Below are 22,667 nucleotides of genomic sequence, written 5' to 3'. Positions count from 1 at the left end.
GGTCTGGCTCAGCTGACTTAGAATACAAAGTACAAAGGGCATAATCAAAAAATTGATATCCTATCTCTATTCTTCATAAGTATCTACTTTTCAAATCCTAAACTCTTCAGTGATTTCAAGAATTACAGCTTAACAATCTTATTTGTTTCTCAAAAGCCTGTGATATACACCACTGAAAAGATTGTCAAGCATTCCCTTCCTTAACTTAATACTCCATATAAGGATATGGTTCTCAGCTAAAATGGAATGCCTTTTACTTTTTTTTTTTTCTTTTTTTTCTTTTTTTCTTTTCTGAAGCTGGAAACGGAGAGACAGACAGACTCCCGCATGCGCCCTACCGGGATCCACCCGGCACGCCCACCAGGGGGCGACACTCTGCCCACCAGGGGGCGATGCTCTGCCCACCAGGGGGGCGATGCTCTGCCCCTCGGGGCATCGCTCTGTTGCCACCAGAGCCACTCTAGCGCCTGGGGCAGAGGCCAAGGAGCCATCCCCAGAGCCGGGGCCATCTTCGCTCCAATGGAGCCTTGGCTGCGGGAGGGGAAGAGAGAGACAGAGAGGAAGGAGAGGGGGAGGGGTGGAGAAGCAGATGGGCGCTTCTCCTGTGTGCCCTGGCCGGGAATCGAACCCGGGACTTCTGTACGGCAGGCCGACGCTCTACCACTGAGCCAACCGGCCAGGGCCACCTTTTACTTTTTAACCCACTCTCCTGTACTACTGGAAGTAAAACAATCCTTACTATATTTCTTCTCTTTCTCACACACACACCCCATAACCTTTGTGTGGATTTCATATTAGCACTACTAATATATTAATATACATGGTGTAGAAAATGTCTGCAAAAGGATCCAAGAAAAATAGCATTGTTTTTGGAGAAAGTGCTATGGTCAGGATGATGTCATCGAAAATCATCTAATGAATTTCCTGTAGCCACATCCTAAAGAAAACTCAGAAGGCTCAGTTTTCTCACAAAGTCAAGTTGTCTTTCTTGGGGGAGTCAGTAACTGTTCCTGTGAACAGTTATGATTATGATTATGATTTTACTTTTCATTTTCACGATCAAGACAAATTAAATTTCATTTTAAAAAGGTGATTTATGTGGGAGGCATTACCAGAATATAAAAAGTATCCTTACTGACTGTGAATTTTACATTTTAGTTACTGACAGCAAAGTAAGTAAGTGCACAAAAGAAAAGATGAGTAAACTTAGTTGGCATTTACTACTAGGCCTCATAAGCTTCTTCTTCAGCTCTGAGTAAAACAAAGACCACCATTCATAAGAACTAAGGAGAGGAGAGCACTCTTTACCTATAGTAAGCCCTCAATGTTTTTTCTCCAGGCTGAAAAGTATTTATCAACACTAGACAGGAACACTACCAAAGGTTTGCTAGAAGATTTGAACTCTTTGGAGGCAAAAACAATGGCATATTCATCTTTATATGCAAAGTCATTAATAGCACCTAGCACACAGCAAACACCCAGCAAACATGTGTTAAGTGAATAAATAAATGAATGAGAATATCAATATTTTCCTTTCCTTCCAAAAGCTGCCAGTTAAACAGTGGGGAGAAGAACACTATTACAAACAAACAAGTGCAATTGAGGTATTACTCTGGCTATGGTCTGCCAATCAATTTGAAAAAAAATCTAAGATTGATATCAACTTTGCTTTATGAGTTTGGAATGACCTTTGGGGAAAGTTTTTTTTAAATCTAAAATATATACAATACCTGTTCACCCAGCAAATCCACTTGTTAGACATTATCCTAATCCTGTATGTATACAAAGGAATTTATATAAGGTCTTTTTTTTACTGCAACCAGAGTTGCAAAAGGAAAAAACTTCCCTGAACATTCCCTCATCAGATGAATGGTACATCCATAATACATATCACTATACAAAAGTTCAAAAAAATAGAGTTGATTTGTATGTGCTAACGTAAAAAAAGGTTCAACTCCATTAAGTGAAAAATAATTTGGAAAACGATATCATATTCCAACATTTGAAAAACAAAACCATAAGAGAAAATGAGCTAGAGCCATGCTGTATAATACAAACATAATTTAAACTTTCTCGTAACCACATAAAAATGTAAAACAAGAGTGAAATTAATTTCAATAACATATTTTATTTAATCTAACATATCCAATATATTATCACTATACTATAATCATTATAAAAACTTCATAATGAGATACTTTACATTCTTTTTTTCATTCTAAGTCTTAGAAGTCCAGTGTGCATTTTATATTTAAAGTAAATTTCAATTCAAACTACTCACATTTTTTAAATTAAACTATAGTTGACATACAATATTACATTAGTTTCAAGTGTACAGCATAGTGATTCTACATTATATACCTATATGCTCATCACAATGTCTAGTAGCCATCTGTCATTGTATAGTTATCATAATATTATTGATTATATTTCTTGTGCTGTACATTACATGCCCATGACTTAGTTATTTTATAACTGCAAGTTTGTGCCTCTTATTCCCCTTCACCTTTTCACCCAGCCCCTCCTGCCCCTTCCCTCTGACCAGCATCAGTTTGTTCTCTGTATTTATGAGTCTGTTTACATTTTATTCTTTGTTCATTTGTTTTTCTAGATTCCACATATAAGTAAAACCACATGGTATTTGTCTTTTGCTGACTTACTTTACTTAGCATAATACCCTTTCTAGGTCCAACATGTTCTCACAAATGGCACAATTTCATTCTTTTTTATGACTGGGTAATATTCTGTTGTGTATGTGTATGTACAATATTTATGTATATACATACACAGACATTTTCTTTATTCATCTATCAATGAACAGCTAGGGTGCTTCCGTATCTTGGCTGTTATAAATAATGTTTCAATGATCATAAGGTTACATATATCTACTCACATTTTAAATGCTTAATAACCACATGTGGTAGTAGCTACCACAGTGGACAGTGTAGGTCCAGAAGGATACACGTAATGTTGAAGTTGCCAGTTCAAAACCACGAGCTTGCCTGGTTGGGCACATAGGAGAAGCAACTACTACAAGTTAATGCTTCCTGCTCCTCTCCCCTAGTCCTCTCTCTAAAATCAGTAGATAGAAGGATTGGCAACAGTAGTTACATCAATAACTAATTCATATATTACTTATGTAGTAATACACATAAAATAAAAACAAACCAGTATGGAAATATAGATGGCTGAGCAAGTAAAAATTCAAGGGTTATTGAATATCTGGGTAGAGGAAAGGGGACCAAGGAAAGTACAATTTAAAAATACCACTTAGCATGTGCGTGTGTACATGCAGATACATGTGAATGGACATGGGCAAATGCACACACACACTCCCACACTCACATACACTTTAAAACCCAAGGATAAAACTAATAAAAGATTTGTAATGTTCTACATTGAAAACTATAAAACATTGCTGGAAGAGATTTTACAAGAACTAAATAAATGGGAAGATATATCATGTTCATGGACTATAAGATTCAAATATATTTACAGATTCAATGCTATCCCAATAAAATTCCCAGCAGGATATTTGAGTGTATGTATGTATGTATATGAATGTAAAGAACCTGAAATAGCCAAAGCAATCAAAGAAAAACAAAGCTATAAGAATTACATGATCAGATGTCTAGACTCATTAAAAAGCTACAGTAATTAGGCAATATTTTATTCACATAAAGATAGACAAAGAGAAGCACAGAATTGGACTCCTCATTTACCTTATACCTGACTTACAACAGAAGTAGCACAGAACAGAGTCTCATGAATATATGGTGAAGGGTCAACTGGGTTTTCATGCGGGAACAAAATGAACTTTGATCCCTACCCCAAATCAAACACAAAAGGAAATTCCAAGTGGCAACAGACCTACATGTAAAAGGTAAAATAATAAAGCCTCATAGGAGAATATGTTCATGACCTAGAGATATGCAAATATTTTCTTAAACAGGACATAAAAAGCCCTAACCACCAAAGGAAAATGAATTGGTAAACTGAGTCATCAGCATTTTTATACTGGGTAGAAAAGCTGGAAATTGAGAAAGAGAACTTTAGTGTGGCAGAGATAATTCAACTAAGCCTGAATAAGGAAAACACTGCTGAGGGGTTAAAGATGGGGTCTTCCATGCAAAGGGAACAGAATGAATAAAAATATGAAGGGGAAAGCATAAGGCATGTTTAACAAAGTATGGCAAGTAGATGTATTGAACAGGTTATAAGGTAAGTGACATACAGAGTAGTTGGAGAAAAGTAATGTGCAGTTATTAAAGGATTTGGACTTTATCCTGGAGGCAACAGAAAGCTGTCAAAGCCTTTTAAGCAGGAAAGTTACATGACCAGCACAAATTTTGAAGGCTAACTCAGAGTTCTTTAGGTGACGGATTGGATACAGAAGAAACTAGGAATCAGGGCAGAGTTAAAAGGGATTTCACAAATTAAAATATTTACATACTCCAGAGGTATGTAAAGCTGCTTAACAAAATAAACAGCAGTTTTTCCATGAGTGTCCAGTTTACGTGAATATCTGAGGGAAAACAATTTTACACTAAAATAAACACAGATATGACATAGGCATATGCATCTCTCATATGAATCATTAGATGATGGCAATTTTAATGCCAATAAAAATAGTAGCACCTATTTTGACTCCTTATTACATCTCAGATGCTGTACTAAGCAAGCAAGCAAGCACCTTATATGCACTAACTCATTTAATTCTCACAACAAAAAGCAAAGTAGTTACTATTAATATCATTTCTTTCACCTAATAACACACAGTTATTTACTCAGATATTTGTGTTTCCATATACCATTTTCTTTTTACCTCTTATTTTCATTAAAGCTTAAAAAGTCTCTTACGGCCCTGACCGGTTGGCTCAGCGGTAGAGTGTCGGCCTGGCGTGTGGGGGACCCGGGTTCGATTCCCGGCCAGGGCACGTAGGAGAAGGGCTCATTTGCTTCTCCACCCCCACCCTCTCCTTCCTCTGTCTCTCTCTTCCCCTTCCGCAGCCGAGGCTCCACTGGAGCAAAGATGGCCCGGGAGCTGGGGATGGCTCCTTGGCCTCTGCCCCAGGCGCTAGAGTGGCTCTGGTCGTGGCAGAGCGACGCCCCGGAGGGGCAGAGCATTGCCCCCTGGTGGGCAGAGTGTCGCCCCTGGTGGGCGTGCCGGGTGGATCCCGGTCGGGCGCATGCGAGAGTCTGACTGTCTCTCCCGTTTCCAGCTTCAGAAAAATACAAAAAAAAAAAAAAATTCCCTTGCATTGCTGATGACCGAACTTAGTACAACTACTTTGGAAAGCAGATAAAATCTTATAAATCTAAACATATGTATGACTGAACACTTATCAGATATAAGTGCTGATATCACAGCTTTCTCATAACAGCCAAAAATTAGAAACAACTCACATGTTCATCATACTCAGAAGGGCATGTAATTTTAAGGGTCACATATTACTAAGGAGCCAAGCCAAAGTTTAAGCCCAGGTTTGTCTAAGTTAACACTCTCAACTAGTTGAAAGAAATGATCTGCTTATGGGAGCAGTTTCAAGATACTCTCTCCTAGTTCCAAATAGTAGACACTTTCTCTCCTTTGTTTATTGGAGAGTGTTAAAAAGTGTGAAAAGTTCTGAGAGAAGACTACTGCAACAGTCCAGGCAAAAGGTGGCAGAAGGAAGGAGAAGAAAAGAGATATCTAGTATAGAAAAAAGAGAACCCAGTTACAAACCAAACATGGGGGAGGGGGGCAACAGAACACGTGTGAATGTAGAAGTAGGTACAGATTGAGGGCTAAGCCAGGAACACTGAATTGAAGGTGGGTGTCCAAGTAGAGTTGAAGAAAGAAACATGAAGCTCAAGACAGAAATCAGACTGATAAAAAAAAACTTCAGAATCATCAGCATATCTGCATATCAAATTCCCTGAATAGAGAACAATGTCTCTGATACAATATAATTTATGCACTCTTCTGACAATTAATGTTAGCTCATAGGTAGGTCTCTGTGGGCACCTGAAATTAATTTTGAAACCATTAAAGCAGATAGAAGGTTAGTGAGAATGAAAAATCCTATGAGCTCTACAGAGAGAATTTTCACCTGGCTAATAAAACACACAAAATATAAACATCTTCTTTATATGCCATCAATAGCTAGTTTAGTAATAATAATAATAATAATAATAATAAAACACTCAATGAAAAATATCATATTTCCCCATGTAAAAGGTGCACTTTAATTTTGAGGCCCACATTTGAAAAAAAAATGTATTACATAAAGTTATTGAACTCAAGTTTTATTCATCATAAAATTCATACAACTCTTCATCCCTGTCAAAACTCTTATCCATTAGCTTGTCCTCATCTGTGTCAGATGACCAATCACTGTCTTCATATATTGCCTCATCCTCAGTTCCATCTATGGCATTTGAAATGCCACAACCACTGTATAAGATGCACCCAGTTCTTAGACCCCAAAAATTTCGGGAAAGGGTACATCTTATATGTGGGGAAATGTGGTACCCCATTTCCAATGAGATGCATTAAACAACTAGGGAAACATCTCCACAAAAATGTGAATCACCGAGGGGCATAAAAGAGAAAAACGGAGGAAGAGACCAAGCTCCTGAAAAGAGAATAAACTACTGAAAAGACATCAATTTATCCATAATTAATATGTAGACTTAATACACTTCCAATAAATATTCCAATAAAAACATCTCCAAAATTTGACAAAATAATTTGGAAGTTCATTTGCAAGGGACAGAGGGAAAGAAGAATACCCTAGACATTTTTTAAAAGAATATTAGTATGTGATTTATAACAGATGTAAAATGTATTATAAAGCAACAATAATTAAAATTATGTGCTAGAATTCAAATTGCCCAACAGCTCAGGTTGGTAATACAGCAATGCTCTGAATCAGAAAAATATAAAATAACCACTATCACAAAAGAAAAAAATTGATCAAGCATTAAAGCTCCTTATAAAAGAAATAAGAGCATAAAACTTTTCATAAAAAAAAATTTTTAAATAGTCAACCCCAATAGAAATCAAAGAAATACAATTTAAAACAATAAGATACCCAGTTTTTCTTTTAGGTATCAAATTGACTTTTTAGTTTTAATAGTAATACCTAGTGTTAGCAATGAAACCTTTCATACATTGCTGAAAAAAGATATAACCTTTCTGAGGACAATTCACAGTAAGTATCAGAAGCAAGCTCACCTCTAAGAATATAACCAAATAAAATGAGAGATATATTAAAAAATATATCTATGAAGATTTTTTCCAGATTTTATAATACCAAATATTTGGAAACAAACCAAATATATGCTAGTATGGGAACAGATGAAAGAAATTATAATAAAGCCATAAGACTTTTACCAGTAGAACATTTAATAAAATGAATAAATGTTTAAAAATTAGTGGAAAATATTAATGGAAAAAACAAGATATAAAACATTACGGTAGAATTTTAATTTTTGTTTAAAATGATATAAATAATTATAACTGCATATATGATAAAAAAAATTATGCCCAAAATATTAACAGGATAGTAGGCTTACTCTTGGTTATTGTCATGTATTTCTTATGTAATTAAATAAAACTAATAAATATTACCTTTTATAGAAACCAAGAGTCTGTAACTTTACCAAATAAGATGGTGGAAAATAATGTGAACTTTGCTAAAGGCATGAACTATCTTATCACTCAGCAAAACAGGACTGATATTCTGACCAGGTTTTAGAACCCCATACGCTTATTCTATGTCTCAATGTGATTAAGAGAACATTATCCTTAGTTGCTCAGGCAGTGTTTTAATATTATTGCTGTGTTAAAGCTCTGTCTCACAGAGAACATAAGCCCCTCAGGGGAGTGACCCCACACCATCACCCAGACCTGGAACCCTCAGCACAGTTCTCTGCACACCTTAGGTGCTTCCTGAGCAGATGTCATACTTCACTGAGTTAAATACCAAAAGCCTGGTCAACTAAAACTTTCAACCTAAACAAAAGTATATATTATTGCCATAGTTCCTTTTAGACATTTTATATATTCCTTTAAGTTCTGAATCAATATTATCTCTAGTCTTAACCATTGGTGGTTGGTTTCAGGGATGTAGAAGTAAAGATTTCCAGTTAATTGCAGAAAGGCAAGAAGCAGCTCTGAAATACAACCTTAAAAGTTGAGAAAAATGTTTAAGAAAATAACATTAAATTTATCAAGAAAATTAATGGTACCCTATAATTCCATAGAAGTGACACACAGTGAGAAAAAAGAGAAATTCATAGATCAGTCTAGAAATCAGATAAATATGCCTGGGTACCATGGAGCAGAAAAACTGGTCTTGACAGCAGAACATCCTAGAGTGAGGCTTCTGCAGTGGTCAAGCTACGGCTAACCAGTAACCACAGTAGGCCAAAGTGACGGGAATAACCAAAAGAGAGTTGTAAAAATTATTTCGGTTTTGATAATCATAAACTTAGAGGAGACCATTAATTTTAGTAGCTGGACATTCTCTAGCTACCCTCAGAAGAGAAGAAAGAAATAGACTTAAAAATCAGTCTCAGGGTCTCTTACTTATATAGGCAGGCTTGTGAGTGACTACTGCAGTAGTGGTTAAGCACAGGCCCACAGAAGAGGGACAGAGGGTGTATGTGGTAGGTCACCTCTAAGATGGAAAGGTTTAGGGGAGAGAATTGATACCAGTATTATCTCAAGGTCATTTCCATCCTTATAATTCAATGATGTCTTAATAACTTATTGTACAACAAAGATTTATAAAACCCAGATAACACAGCCTATAGAGAATTACACTAAATCTACCGAAGAAACAATGTGAATAAAGCAGAATGTGTGCTTCTTTAATTTAATGACTATATCATGATGATACAGATTTTTGCTAATTTTATGTATGTCTACCCCACAGCATATTTGAATAGAATAAGATTAAGACATGTGACCAAGCTGTTAGATACTGAGGTCAAGGACCATGTCTTATTATCTCTCTATCCCCAAAGCCAAGATATAGTAGATGACCAACACCTGGTTGTTGATGAAAGGTAGAAGCAATAATTATTCACTTCCTCAAGTAATATTTTAAGATACCTAAAACAATCTGAACAGCCAAAACGATTCCATGTTTCAAAATACAAATGATTTTGGTCTACAGATAAACTTCCTACCTCTCGATCCTTGAGTTTCATGGCAAGCACCAACTGATGCCTGTGGTTAGTGAGAGCCTCCCGATAATTTCCTTTGGAGAAGAATGCAGAGCCTAGATTCCCATGAGCTCGGCATTCTCCTGTCTGGTCACCTGATGGGTTTAAAAAAAAAGATCAAACTTCTCTGAGTTATAGCATTATTTAATACATAATAGCCATCTTAATTAAAGAGCCACAGTCCTACTAGCTAAGGTTTCAATGCCTTCTTTTATAAAAGCGTTTGTTTCTTCTATAAGACTACGTGGGAGGTTCTAGCCCTGGAACTTAAATATCTACCTAACAACTACTATAGTTGTCATACAACTGCAGTCAGGGACATAAGTGTCCTGAAAATGAAAGGTTAAAGACCTTGACACAAACCAGCTGCTATTTAAGTCACTTCACTGCTCTGCTAATGACTTTTGGTTCTGAACAACCATCAGCTTGTTGGTTTAGTCATTTGACTCTAAACCTATAATATATTGCTTCTTTACAAGTATGCTGATTCACCATATCCTTTCTCTTACTGCAACCCTGCAAGTCCTTGAATAATTTCAATAACAATAATTATAATCATAAGCCACACTTATTTTACAAATGAGGAAATGGCAGCACAGAGAACTCAGGCAACTTGTTGTAGGTTGCACTGCTAGTAAGTGGCAAAGCTAGAATGCTAAACACAGCAGTCTGGCTCCATAGTCCACACTCTTAACCATTGCACTGTACTATCTCCTCCAACAAAATGAATATACAGTCTAATGTAAGCAAAAAATTAAAATTAAGATAAAAGATTCACCCACCAATACTCTCATTTGGGACATTACATCTGTAAGCCCAAATCTCTGAGGAGGGCCATGAATATGTTAATTCACATCTCTTGGCCTCTTGGGAACCTTGATACCTTGTTATACTGAAAGCCCTAAAGACCTGAGTACGTACTCTAAAACAAAGAATGTTCTAGAAACTCACTTTTCATTGCACATGATACTACCATTTATGCCAGGTTAATCAGCCTTCTTTATTGCCTTTCTGTGCTGAAATAAAGGAGAGAAGTGTAACTCTACCTAAGGTCTTGGCTACATCCAAGTCCTGTTGCATGTATCCAGTGCTCTTCTCTGTGTTTCCAAGAGACCAGTAAGCACTGCTCAGGGCGGAAAAAACGGAGCCTCTCAGTTTGAGGCTGCAGGTGCCAATCTTCAGAGCAGCTTCTAAGACAACCACAGAGGCCCCATGATGGCCAGCTGTCAGAAGCTCCTGCCCAACCACAGACACGACCACAAAGGGGCTCTTGTCCAGTTTCATTTTCTGAAGCTGCTGATAAGTGGGCTCGAGAGAGTCTGAAGAAAAATAAAAAAATATAAGAACATATAGGAGGATACACAAAACAATCTTTTCTCATATGCTCTAGAAATAAATGCTTATCACACCTTTTTATAGTCTGTTTCAAGTACAAATTCTTCAACTTATAATCTAGCATCGCCCTCACTATCCACATATCCACATGAGTCTGAAACACCTTCAGTCTAGTCATTTCCTTCTCTTCACACATGCATGCAGATGCCATATTCATCCTCTCTTTTAGTCTGTCTTTGAACCTGACACAACACTTTCCCTGAATGCTTTCCCTTCTGCTGCCCTTTCAAAATATTACGAGCACATCCCTCAAGTTCTACCTCTACTGCATGGTATCCCCAGTCCTTCAGCCCACATTAATGCTACTGTATTTTTAGAGTTAGTGGTACGGTTTGGCCCTTAACTATTTTAGAATTGTTCCATGTGTGTTATTTTTTAAAATATTTTCTCAGTTAAATCTGAAAAAAAAAAAAGCTATAGAACTATTTAATACTTTATTATAACTCCATAACAATTGGCACTAAGTAAAAAAGTTGCCATTGCCACATAGGTTAAAGTCACTAACATATTCGGAGTTCAATAAAGGTTTGTTAAACCTGAATCTGAATGATTTGATTAATAAACCCTGTTCAACTTTTTCCCTAGAAGATACAATAAAAAAAGCCCTCCCAATAAAGAACCTGTCATCCTCACTGGCCAAAGAAATCATCCAAGTTTACTAAGGTAAAGTGATAGAAAACAAAGTTTGAAGTTAGGTGTGAATGTGTATGACCTCTAAGCTCCGTCTCCTCCTTTTCCTTTTTTTAAAACCAACTGCAAAGCTAATAACTATAACCCTAAAATGAGGCAGTACCTATAATGCATTTGTTGTTAGCCTTCCTGAAAACCTATTTCACATCAGTTGTTTCACTGTGCACAAGTACAAAACTATTAAGAAGGTTGGTCTCTTTAAATTGTGACTCTCTCAGCCAACAGTACTGCATTAAAATGTAATTTTTACAATTTATGACTTCAAACTTCAATTCTCCATTAAGGAGCTCTCGTTTGAATCAACATAGTCATGTAAACCTCGAAATCTACTGGTAGCTAAAGAATTTCCCCCTTCAATCATATCACTAAACAGAAAACAAAGAACATTTTTATACCTGTCAAGATGCAAGCAGTACATAAAACCAATAAATACTAGATAACCTATGAATTAAATACAAGCACAAGAACGATGGAATTGTTAGAATAAAAAAGAACAACACTGTATAGAACTAACTATGAGCAAAATTTTAGTGGTACCCATTGATGGGTTTGGCAGCCAGTGATGATCACATTATCATCCCACTGGCCAATTAGCAGAAACAAAAGTAATAGGATTTTAGAGCTTAAAAGACATTGAAAATATCTTTATCTTAGAAATAAAGAATCTGAGTATTAAATGATTCATCCAAGGTCAGACAATGTGGGACAGAGCCAAGACAGGAACCCATTGCAAGTCTCTAAATCCAAGCCCTATAATACCGTATCAGGCAAATTCTTAATTGCTCACAAAAGAAACAAGTCTTGGCTAGTTTTAAGTAGAAAAGAAATACACTGAGTGGCTGTTGAGAAAGGTGAAAAACCAGGCGTCCAGGCCCATAGTCAAAATCATGTCACAAATGCTTCCTGGTAAAGGCAACATAACTGTTTCAACTAAACACGGGACCACAGAGCTTCCAATACTGCCTTCAATGCTATTGAATGCCACCCTTAGACAATGGATGTTTCCCAAAACTGCAGATAGAATGAAAGAACTGTTTTCCAAAACCTGGAGATGACAATGAAAGAGAAGATGTCTTATACTAAAGAGGTTGGCCTCTATCCTCTAGGGCAGGGGTCCCCAAACTTTTTACACAGGGGGCCAGTTCACTGTCCCTCAGATTGTTGGAGGGCTGGACTATAAAAAAAAAACCATGAACAAATCCCTATGCACACTGCACATATCTTATTTTAAGTAAAAAAACAAAAAAAACAAAACGGGAACAAATACAATATTTAAAATAAAGAACAAGTAAATTTAAATCAACAAACTGACCAGTATTTCAATGGGAACTATGGGCCTGCTTTTGGCTAATGAGATGGTCAATGTCCGGTTCCATATTTGTCACTGCTAGCCTTAACAAGTGATAATGACGTGCTTCCAGAGCCATGACGCATGTGTCCGCATCACTGGAAGTAGTACTGTATGTGAGCGACACCGTACTTTGTGGCTCCTCTCACTGACCACCAATGAAAGAGGTGCCCCTTCCGGAAGTGCAGCAGGGGGGCCAGATAAATGGCCTCAGGGGGCTGCATGCAGCCCGCGGGCCGTAGTTTGGGGACCCCTGCTCTAGGGTCTAGGCCACGGGGTAAAGGTGGCCAGGACACTTGGCTTCACGCTTCAAAGAGGACAAAGTAAAAGGATAAATAATCACTTTTAAAAACCAAGAACTTTCAGATAAAAATACAGCAATGCTCACAAGAAACTCAGCTTTTCCTAAAACTGAGGCCTGCAAGACAGTTCTCTGAGAGTGTTCAGCAAAAGGACCCCGTGTAGTGTGCAGTGCTCATTCCACGCCCACAGCACTGTGCCTGCCATAAATACAAGAGCAGGATCCTTACTGTTGCTGCTTCCTCTTCAGTGCAAAGAAGGGCATCACGCTGCAGAGGGGAGGGCATCCTACAAGGTTCCTGTGCAGGACATTCTAGTCATCGAGCTACAGAGGGGAGGGCATCCTACAAAGTGCCTGCCCAGACATTCTAGTGTTTGCTTCTCAAAAACATTAGGAGGTAGGTATTATTGTTTCCCTTTTACAGGTAAGGAGTGAGGTGCAGAGAAAGCAAGCAGCCTTGCTCAGTCAATGGAAGAGCAAGTGACAGTGCTGAAATGAAATACCAATATTTTGAGGGGAGAAGTCTGTATTTTTTAAACATATTTTAGAAAGAGGCCCCCTGTGAAAAGTCACTGCCCCTAAAAGTTACCAAGGGTAGACAATTAGATAAATAAAAGGTGAGCCCCAATTTGACCCCAAGAGAAAAGTTTACATATTCAACAGCCATTTGGCACCAGTACTTCATAAAATCAGCCTCCCTGGATCCCCTGGAGCTGGTGGAAATACCATGACAGGTTATAGCCCATAAATGTAATAGTCTCTACCACATTAACAGGAGAAGAGAAAATACACACAAGAGAACCCTCAGCAAGAAGTAGCCCTGGCGTCCTTAGAGGAACAAATAAAGGTAAACGCAATCTCACTTTGTAATTATATTATTAAATCTGTGTTTGGCAGCAGTGCTATGCTACACCATCCAAATCTGCATAAACATTCACAAGATACAATGAACTATAATTGCTGAAAGACTATCTAAAAAGGAGAAATGGAAAATAATAGGATAACTTGAGAAATCATGAAAAGGAGAGCATCATTTTATATTTATACCTATTTTTATATTTTCATTAATGATTTAAAGAAAATACATTATATATAATGATGTAAACATAACCACAGGAGAAACAGTTTAACTGATACCTGGTTAATTAGCATGAGTGAAAACATAAAAATAAAGGAGAGCAGACTGAATTCAGTTAGCAATATAGGGAGCAACAATATAAAAAAAAATCTAAAAGTTTTGATGTGGGCAAATATAACGTACTAATTTGGGAACAAGGGTATATTAATATGGATTGGCCCTACCTTTTTTAAAAAAATGAAATGTTAAAACTTCCCAAAAAGGCCAAACCCCAGGAACATTGTGCATATCATGGAAACTTTGCTTGCTTACACAAGCACCTGCACTAGGGAGCTTTCTCTGCTGCATTTAAAAATTACAAAACAAAAGCAACTGACACAAAAGACCAGACCTATATGTAACGTGACCCAGACTACACTGCTATGCAACAATGGCAGAAACTTTAAAAAGCTGCAGTAGGCTAAACTAAAATGGGCAAAAAGTGGGCAGCAAATAACAATAGATTTTTGAATTACAACTACATGACAAAAAATAGAGGTTAGGTCATTAAGATGTGAGATGATGCATAGAACAACACTGTGAAAAGCAATAGTGTTGCTATAAAATGTTGATAAGAAAAGCCCACCTGGAGTAGAGAGGTGGTAAAGGCAATGCTAAAAATAAATGAGATAAATTAAATTGCTTTAAGGAAAGAGAAGAAACTATTGAAGCACTCCAGACACCTGAGAGATGCAGCTTTCTCCAGGGTCAGCCTTAGGTCACTCAGGATAAGCTGGGAAAGAACGTGGCATAGAAAACCCTAACCATGAGAGCAGCACTGAGCTATTTCTCACAGTGCAGGGAAGATTTCCTTACATTTATCTAAACAAATTGCTTCAGAAGCAAAACAGTAAGTATGATTCTGCTGATCTCAACATGTTCACTACAATATTCTAAGGCAGCAGCAGAAACACTTCAAAATAAAGTTATATCTTCATGAACTATAAAAAAAAAAGTTCATGTAAATTACTTGTGGAGGGGTGAGGGGAGAGAATGAGAAACTACTAGAAAAATGGAAAGGGGAGACAGATTGATTTTTGTTGTTGTTGTCCATACTCACCCCACCCCCAACACCTATGCCCTGGAGCTATAAAGCGCATCTGCTCTAAGTCAGAGTTTATTAACAGCAGGTCCCCCAGTGGGAGAAGCCATTAGGTTCCTGCTGCAAAGACTCCGCTTTGAATGGGGTTATAAAATCACATGAAGAGAGATTTCCTTATCACTTTTTTTCTAAAACATGAAATCTTTGACTTTCAGGAAAATATATTTTATAGCTATAAATTTCCCAGAGACTATGAGTACCATTTAGTTCATAAAACTTTTACTTAGCATATATTTTGAGCCAAGTACTATATCAGCCAGTATAAAACAATCTAATGCCACAATCATTGTCAAAACTAGATAAAATGTCTAATGATACTGCCATCAAAATTTTTAGGTTCATTCAAAACCATCCCTTTTCAAAGACAAAAACAGAGATCTGCTTAACATAATCTAATTAATATGAAACAATATCAGCTTTCCATTATATGCCATCAATCTACCTTAGTGTCTCCACCTCTCTGCAAAGCTGATAACTGGTGTACACTTTCACCCTAATCTTCCCAAGAGCTCATTCCTCCAAAATCAATGTTCCTCAAAGTACAGCCAATATGTTGTGGGTCTTAGAACTTCTCCAACATCCACAGTACTATGTTTAATCTTTTGTTTTTCCAGAATACCAATTGGTATAAAGTAAAATAACAGGATAAAAACATTTAAACTAGTGTTTGTTTCTCTCTCTTTTCTTTTAATTCAACAGAATCTTTGTAATGCTCCCCTGAAAATGTTACACACATAGCCTATAGATAGATTCGTATTTCCTTTTTTGAAATATTAGAATGTCTAATTAATTTCTTCTCTTATTTGATTATTTCTATAGCATATTGGTCCAACTAAGCAAATCAGCTTACTACTTAGAAGTGTTATGATTTAGAACAGAATCTTAGAACTACAAAAAACAAGGAATCTTCAGATAAATTTAAATACAGAGATATAGGTTCATTTACCCAGAGTAATACAGTTAGTTAATGCAAAATTCTAGGATGTAATCTAGGTCCATAAACTTCTGGGCCAGTAGCCTTACCACCACCATATTCTGCCTCATTGTCAGCTCCTAAGAATGATTCTTGATCTTCCTTTGTCTAAAATATATAATCTCTTATAGGGCAACTGAAACAGAAACTTTTGTGGAGATGATCACAAAATTTTGAGAAAAAGCTAAATTTAACCAAGTTCTTTTTTTGTTTTTTTTAATTATTTTTAAGTAAGAGGCGAGGAAGCAGAGAAAGACTCCGGCATGCACCCGACCAGGATTCACCCAGCAAGCCCCTACTAGGCAATTATTGGCCAGTGCTGGTCCACAGCTCCAGTTGCTTGGCAACTGAGCTATTTTAATGCCTGAGGTGAGGCCATGGAGCCATCCTCAGCACCAGAGGACAACTTTGCTTGAACCACTCTAACCATTCAAGCCATGGCTGGGAGAGGTGGGGGGGAGAGAGAGAGAGATAAGGGGGAGGTAGAGAAGCAGATGGTAGTTTCTTCTTTGTGCCCTGACTAGGAATTGAACCTAGGACTTCTACATGCTGAGCCAATGCTCTTCCACTGAGCCAATCGGCCAGGGCCTTTAACCAAGTTCTAAGGACAAATTGTTACTATCTAAAAATGTTCTTTTATTTCTTCATGCTTAGAAGTTTCTTTCCAGTAAGTAAACCTAGAAAAATATGAAAAATCTACCCTATTATTTATTTCCTGGAACAAAAATTAAGGCTTAATTATAACACTGTGAGAGAGAAATGGGAACTACCACTGACTTTAGATAAATAAACAAAATAGTCATTGCTTTCAACAGTGTATAAAAAATCACAACGTAACTTTTTTATTTAATAAGGGTAACATTTTAAATTTTAAAAAGAAATAAGTAAAATATACAATCTTAGCATATTTGATAACCTATCAGTTCTCAATACCTGAGTCTAAAGTCTTTGAAGGCTACAGATGTTCTACTTTAAATTAGTGTCAAATTTAATATTTTGATCATAATTACCTCTCATGGGAGATTTCATGGCAGCTTCTACCATCCCTACTAAAAGCTGGAGACTCTTGGGGTCCTGAGCCAGTCCAGATGCAAAAGCTGCCAGGGCATCCGCATGACGTCCGAGGTACTGGAGGGCAACACCCTGTCGGAAGTATGCCTGAAAATACAAGAAATACAATGCATGTTTTACTTACACACTATGCTCCAACAAAGCTGATGATGACACTTTATTAGAACAACAGGTAAACAGAACTATGATGGAAATGCTCTTGACAAAAACCTAGTAAATAATTCATAATCAAATCAATTTCTTCAACATTATAAAATGTAAGCATACTGCTTTCAGGCAAATTATATTTTAAACTTTGATTCTTTTCACTTCTTGAACACTTACAAATTTTATCACATTATTTGGTGGTTTTTTTGTGTGTGGTTTTTTTTTGTAGAATTTTATTTTCAGGGGACTGCTACATTAAAAATGAATATATTTTAATTCACATAATGTCATTAGTAATGACCTTTCTATAAACATGGTTGGCAAAATAAAAAAGGTACAGAAGGAGGATGAGAAAAGTTTTCAAGCTTAACATCATACCCAGTTCTCCCTTCATCTTTTCTCTGTTAGCACGGCATTCTGCCAAGTACCGAAGAGCAAGTAAAGCTGAATGGATGACAAGGGGGTTGGAACGGTCCATAAATAAAATAAGGCCAGGCAGACATCCCTGATCCTGGACAATGGCTCTTCTATTTAGTGGATCTGCCGCTAGGTCCTGTAGCTGGATAACTACTGATAGAGCATCAAGTTCTTCATTCATGGTGGAAGATGAAGAATTCATCTTCTAGGCCAGGGGTCCCCAAACTATGGCCCGTGGGCCGCATGCAGCCCCCTGAGGCCATTTATCCAGCCCCCGCCGCACTTCCGGAAGGGGCACCTCTTTCACTGGTGGTCAGTGAGAGGAGCACAGGATGCTCCTGGAGTACTGTATGTGGCGGCACTGCACACTTGCATCACTTGTTACGGTTAGCAGTGACAAATATGGAACCGGACATTGACCATCTCATTAGCCAAAAGCAGGCCCATAGTTCCCATTGAAATACTGGTCAGTTTGTTGATTTAAATTTACTTGTTCTTTATTTTAAATATTGTATTTGTTCCCGTTTTGTTTTTTTACTTTAAAATAAGATGTGCAGTGTGCATAGGGATTTGTTCACAGTTTTTTTTGTAATCCGGCCCTCCAACGGTCTGAGGGACAGTGAACTGGCCTCCTGTGTAAAAAGTTTGGGGACCCCTGTTCTAGGCCATGCACATAAACAAAATCTTCTTAAATTCGCTGCAGAGCTTCAGGAGACCGGGGCCTGCCGCACTATCAGGGCCACGCCGATGGATGAGGCAGAAGGACCCGGAGGTGCAGAGCAGATTCTCAGATCGCAGCCACGGCCTCGGAGACAGCAAACCACCAGCCTTACTCTCGGAGGCAAAGAGCGTGGTGTTTTTTAATATATTGCTTTTATTGTTTTTTGATAATTTAAAAAACATTTTTTATTCCACCTTTCATATCATAAGCTCCTCAAGCACAAGGTTTTAGGGATTTCTTTAAATCTCAGTGGTTCGTTTTAAGATAAATGAGACACTCAAATTCCACTTATTTTATATTTTCTCTTTTATATAATTAATGGGGGAAATCAATATGTAATTATTAAGACAATTTTAATAATAGTAACATCACATGGCTATATTTTTTTTATTGATTTTTAGAGAGAGAGGAGTGAGAGAGAAAGAGAGAGAGAGAGAGAGAGAGAGAAGGGGGAGGAGCAGGAAGCATTAACTCCCATATGTGCCTTGACCAGGCAAGCCCAAGGTTTCGAACCGGCAACCTCAGTGTTCCAGGTCGACGCTTTATCCACTGCGCCACCACAGGTCAGGCATAATGTGGCTATATTTAATGTAGTATTTCAAATATAATATTTTAAAGCTGTTATCTAAAATATGCCTCCTTTGCTTAGAAACAAAATAAGAATGTTGTTCTAGTCTTTAATTGGATTAGTTTTAAAACTAGTATCATCAGTTGATGATAGGAGAATGTCCCTTCTTCCAGTTAACTGCAGAAAGAGCCAGAAAATTGATGAAATATTTAAATTTTAGAATAGTCTTAAAGAAGCACAGTTTGTTTTCGAGCACACAGAGTAAAAACAAGTAAATGAATAAAATGTTACTAGTATATAACCAGCAAAGGAACTTATTCCTGATTAAATAACACATAAAAATGACAATGCATTCATTCTGTTTACATAACATCTGCTTCTAAAATACTTAGCCTCCTATTTAAGTTAAACATTCTTACAATACTATATGTTTATAACGCAAATTAATCTTTTCAGTCAAATATACTTTGAGTTGTCACAAATTGTATTTATGGGATCTAAATGAAGTTTCAAACAACTAAAACTACTATTTACTAAACTTAATACATAATAATATAATTTTATATTAAATATACATTCACACACAGAATGAGAACACCTTTAATGTTTAGAAAACATATTTACTTATCCTATTTCATTTTTACAACTACCCTTTGAGGTAATTTAAGATAGGCAACATTATTCAGTGTTTCTACTAAGAATCTGTAAACAGAATGAATACTCATAGATGACTACAGGCTATTCAGACTTTTATTAATTTAAAGTATCAGCAGCTGTTAAAACTCAGACCCCCCAGTAAGACAATAACCTGTAAATGTACTTTCATTACTAATTCATAAGATCACTTCCTTTCATTGGGCTCAGCCACTGTTTTCATATTTAATATGTTTTATAGACATTTTTCACTATCCGTTTTTTTTCACATTTTAGGTGATTTCTAAAATGCAAGCGACAATACATGCCACGTTGCCACTAAAAATAACTATTGTTTACATAATTTTAGAAGTGCTATATTAAAGCTTCACTAAAAGAATTTATATTTATTTGGATAATATGTACATGCCAAATACCTGTAAACTGTAATTCTAATTTATGGAGGGAGATGAAAGATGTCTTTGATAATTGATTTCAGATATATATTTTAAAAACCAAAACTCTGTGATGATCATTTCACAATATATGTAAGTCAAATCATACTTTAGAACTTAACCTTACTCAATGTTGTATGTCAATGATCTCTCAATAAAACTAAAAAAAAACACATAAAAATCTTAGTCATAATGGGTTTTGATAATTTCTTGCATTTTAAAGCAAAACTTTATCATTCATTACTTCGCTGAGAGAACTGAAAAATATGACTTATCTACTTATTAGGTTGGTCAATTTGTGTTATATGCCAGTTACAGTATCAAGTTCACACAGCAGTTAAAGAATAATGTGCATGTTTTCTTTTCTAAGGCCATTCAGTAATTAGATGAGACAAGGTATGACTGGATCATGTTGCCCACAATCTTGGTTTCCTTCCTTCGGAAGATTTTGAAAAGAGTATGTATAGAAGGCTCAAAGGTCTCCCTTGGTCCTCCCTAATTCCCTTCCACACTCACCAACCCAACCTTATAAGATTTTTCTGTTAAAAGCTTAGAGGGATACCCCTAACAAGAAAGCATAATAAGTCAAGCTCTGACAAACCCCTGTTCCTAACTCAGAGTGGGGATCTCCCAACTTTGTCCTATGCAATATTCAGTGTGTGTACAAAAGGCTTTTGAATAAAAATTATAGATACTTCTGTAAGAGGTATGCCACAATGGAGTTCAAGTGGATGATAATAAAACCTAGATTGTGGGTTACTGTGATATAATAAAAAGAATCAGCACAGTGCCTGGACAGAGTAAGTACTCAATAAAATGAACTATTTTGATTATTAGTTAATAAGAAAAGAATCTTAAGAATACATAATTACAAACTAACATAATGTAAAGAGTCCAGCAAATACTATTCAATATATTATTCAATTCCTATCATTGCTTTATTTGCTCCTCCTCTAGCTCCATAAAAGACTATTGGCAACTGGGAAACACTGCAGAAAGGCTCCCAGACAAAATCTAACCATCTGACAAAAAGAAATTGGCACTATCAGGTCTTGGAAGATAAAACAGCCACCCACAGGATCCTCGGCCAGCCTCTTCCAAAGCAAAGGTCAAAATGTGCTGAGATCACAAAAAATTGATGTAATCGGCTGTAGCCTATGTGCTTCAACCCTATTGATTCCTGTTACTAATTTTTCTTTTCCTCAGAATCAAAGGTCTCCCATGAAGCTGCTTAATCTGGGAAAGGGGAAATTTTTGATCACTTAGAATTAAGCAGAGGTAAATATATGTGCAGCATGCCAAGGGATAGTGGGGTTTATGGAGCAATATTGAACACTTGGTGCCCAGCTAACCTCAGAAAATACATTCCCATGCATATGCCACATTCTGGTCACTGGTTATGTCACAAATAGAGAAGGAAGGGCAACATGAATTGACTATTGAGAGCACCTACACTCTGAGAACAACAGTTTTAAGTGGAAAGTTTAGCCAAGAAAAGAAACTTATAGGGAGCTACTTAACATTGGACTAAAGGTGGGATGCCTACATTTTCAAGCATTACAGTCATTCATTTATTTTTTGTTGTTCAAAACAAAGAACTCTCAGTGATTATTCCACATATGCTACTAAATCACCTCACAAATACAAGTGGGTTACAAGAATAAGTTCATTTATCCCTTCCTTCCTTCCTTCCTTCAATTAACATTCCTTAAAAACCCACAGCACCAGGCACTGCGCTGTGTACCACAAATATAAAGAAACAAAGGCAGGACTCATACCCTCAATGTGCTCACAGTCTATAAGAGAAGAATATAAAAAGCTATAAATATCTTAACTACTACCTTCAGAACTGCTTTCTAGTAGTGAGGTTTTGTAATACTGAAGCAGTAATAAAAATGTAACTGATGACTGAAGTACTTATGCCCTGCTGTTAAAACTGTATTTGTTCTATATTAAGTGGCCATTCTTCTCAACTCAGAGAGTTTGCTATAGACAAATGATTGTGCCCTTCCAAAATTAATGTGTTGAAACTTAATCCTCAATGTAATGGTGGAGCTTTCAGGGGTAATTAAGTCATGAGGTGGAGCCCTCATGAATGAGATTAGTGCCCTTATAAAAGAGACCCCAGAAAATCCCCTCTCCCCTTTTACCATGCAAGGACACAGGAAGGAGACAAATATCTATTAACGAGGAAGTAGACCCTCACCAGACACCAAATATGCCATCAGCTTTTTTAAATGTTCATACTTTTGGCATTGGTTTGTATAGGCTTCAATTATCTAGTAAATTCGTTATTTGGGAAAAACATCATATACATGTTAAATAAGGTTCTTTGGCCTAAGTGGAAAAGAAGACCAAAAATGTATTTGTTGAAACACGAAATAGTCCTTTCTCCCAGAGTTTATCCTAAAACACTGATTATTAGAATTACTACAAGATGTTTGGAGGCCCAAGCCTATTTTAGAATTAATAAGATCCAAGCTTTACCAAATCTACCCTGCCACTATAAATTA

At 36.7% G+C, this 22,667-nt stretch overlaps 1 protein-coding gene and 1 non-coding gene across 4 annotated transcripts in view; both read right to left on the bottom strand.

Annotated features, from left to right (window-relative positions):
* Positions 1-22,667, bottom strand: part of TTC28 (tetratricopeptide repeat domain 28) — a 698,236-nt gene that overhangs the window by 324,071 nt on the left and 351,498 nt on the right. For all 3 annotated transcript variants that reach the window (XM_066260240.1, XM_066260241.1, XM_066260242.1), the window contains 3 exons: positions 17,153-17,300; positions 10,263-10,535; positions 9,181-9,311 (listed from right to left, as the gene is read on the bottom strand). In XM_066260240.1, the coding sequence (XP_066116337.1) occupies positions 9,181-9,311; positions 10,263-10,535; positions 17,153-17,300 (552 nt within the window). The remainder of the gene's footprint in view (positions 1-9,180; positions 9,312-10,262; positions 10,536-17,152; positions 17,301-22,667) is intronic.
* On the bottom strand, positions 608-683 carry TRNAG-GCC (transfer RNA glycine (anticodon GCC)). Its single transcript has one exon. It is a non-coding gene; the product is annotated as a tRNA-Gly (tRNA).

Source organism: Saccopteryx bilineata, chromosome 2 (assembly GCF_036850765.1).
Source record: "Saccopteryx bilineata isolate mSacBil1 chromosome 2, mSacBil1_pri_phased_curated, whole genome shotgun sequence".
NCBI lineage: Eukaryota > Metazoa > Chordata > Mammalia > Chiroptera > Emballonuridae > Saccopteryx > Saccopteryx bilineata.
This window is presented reverse-complemented; position numbering and strand designations above follow the sequence as displayed.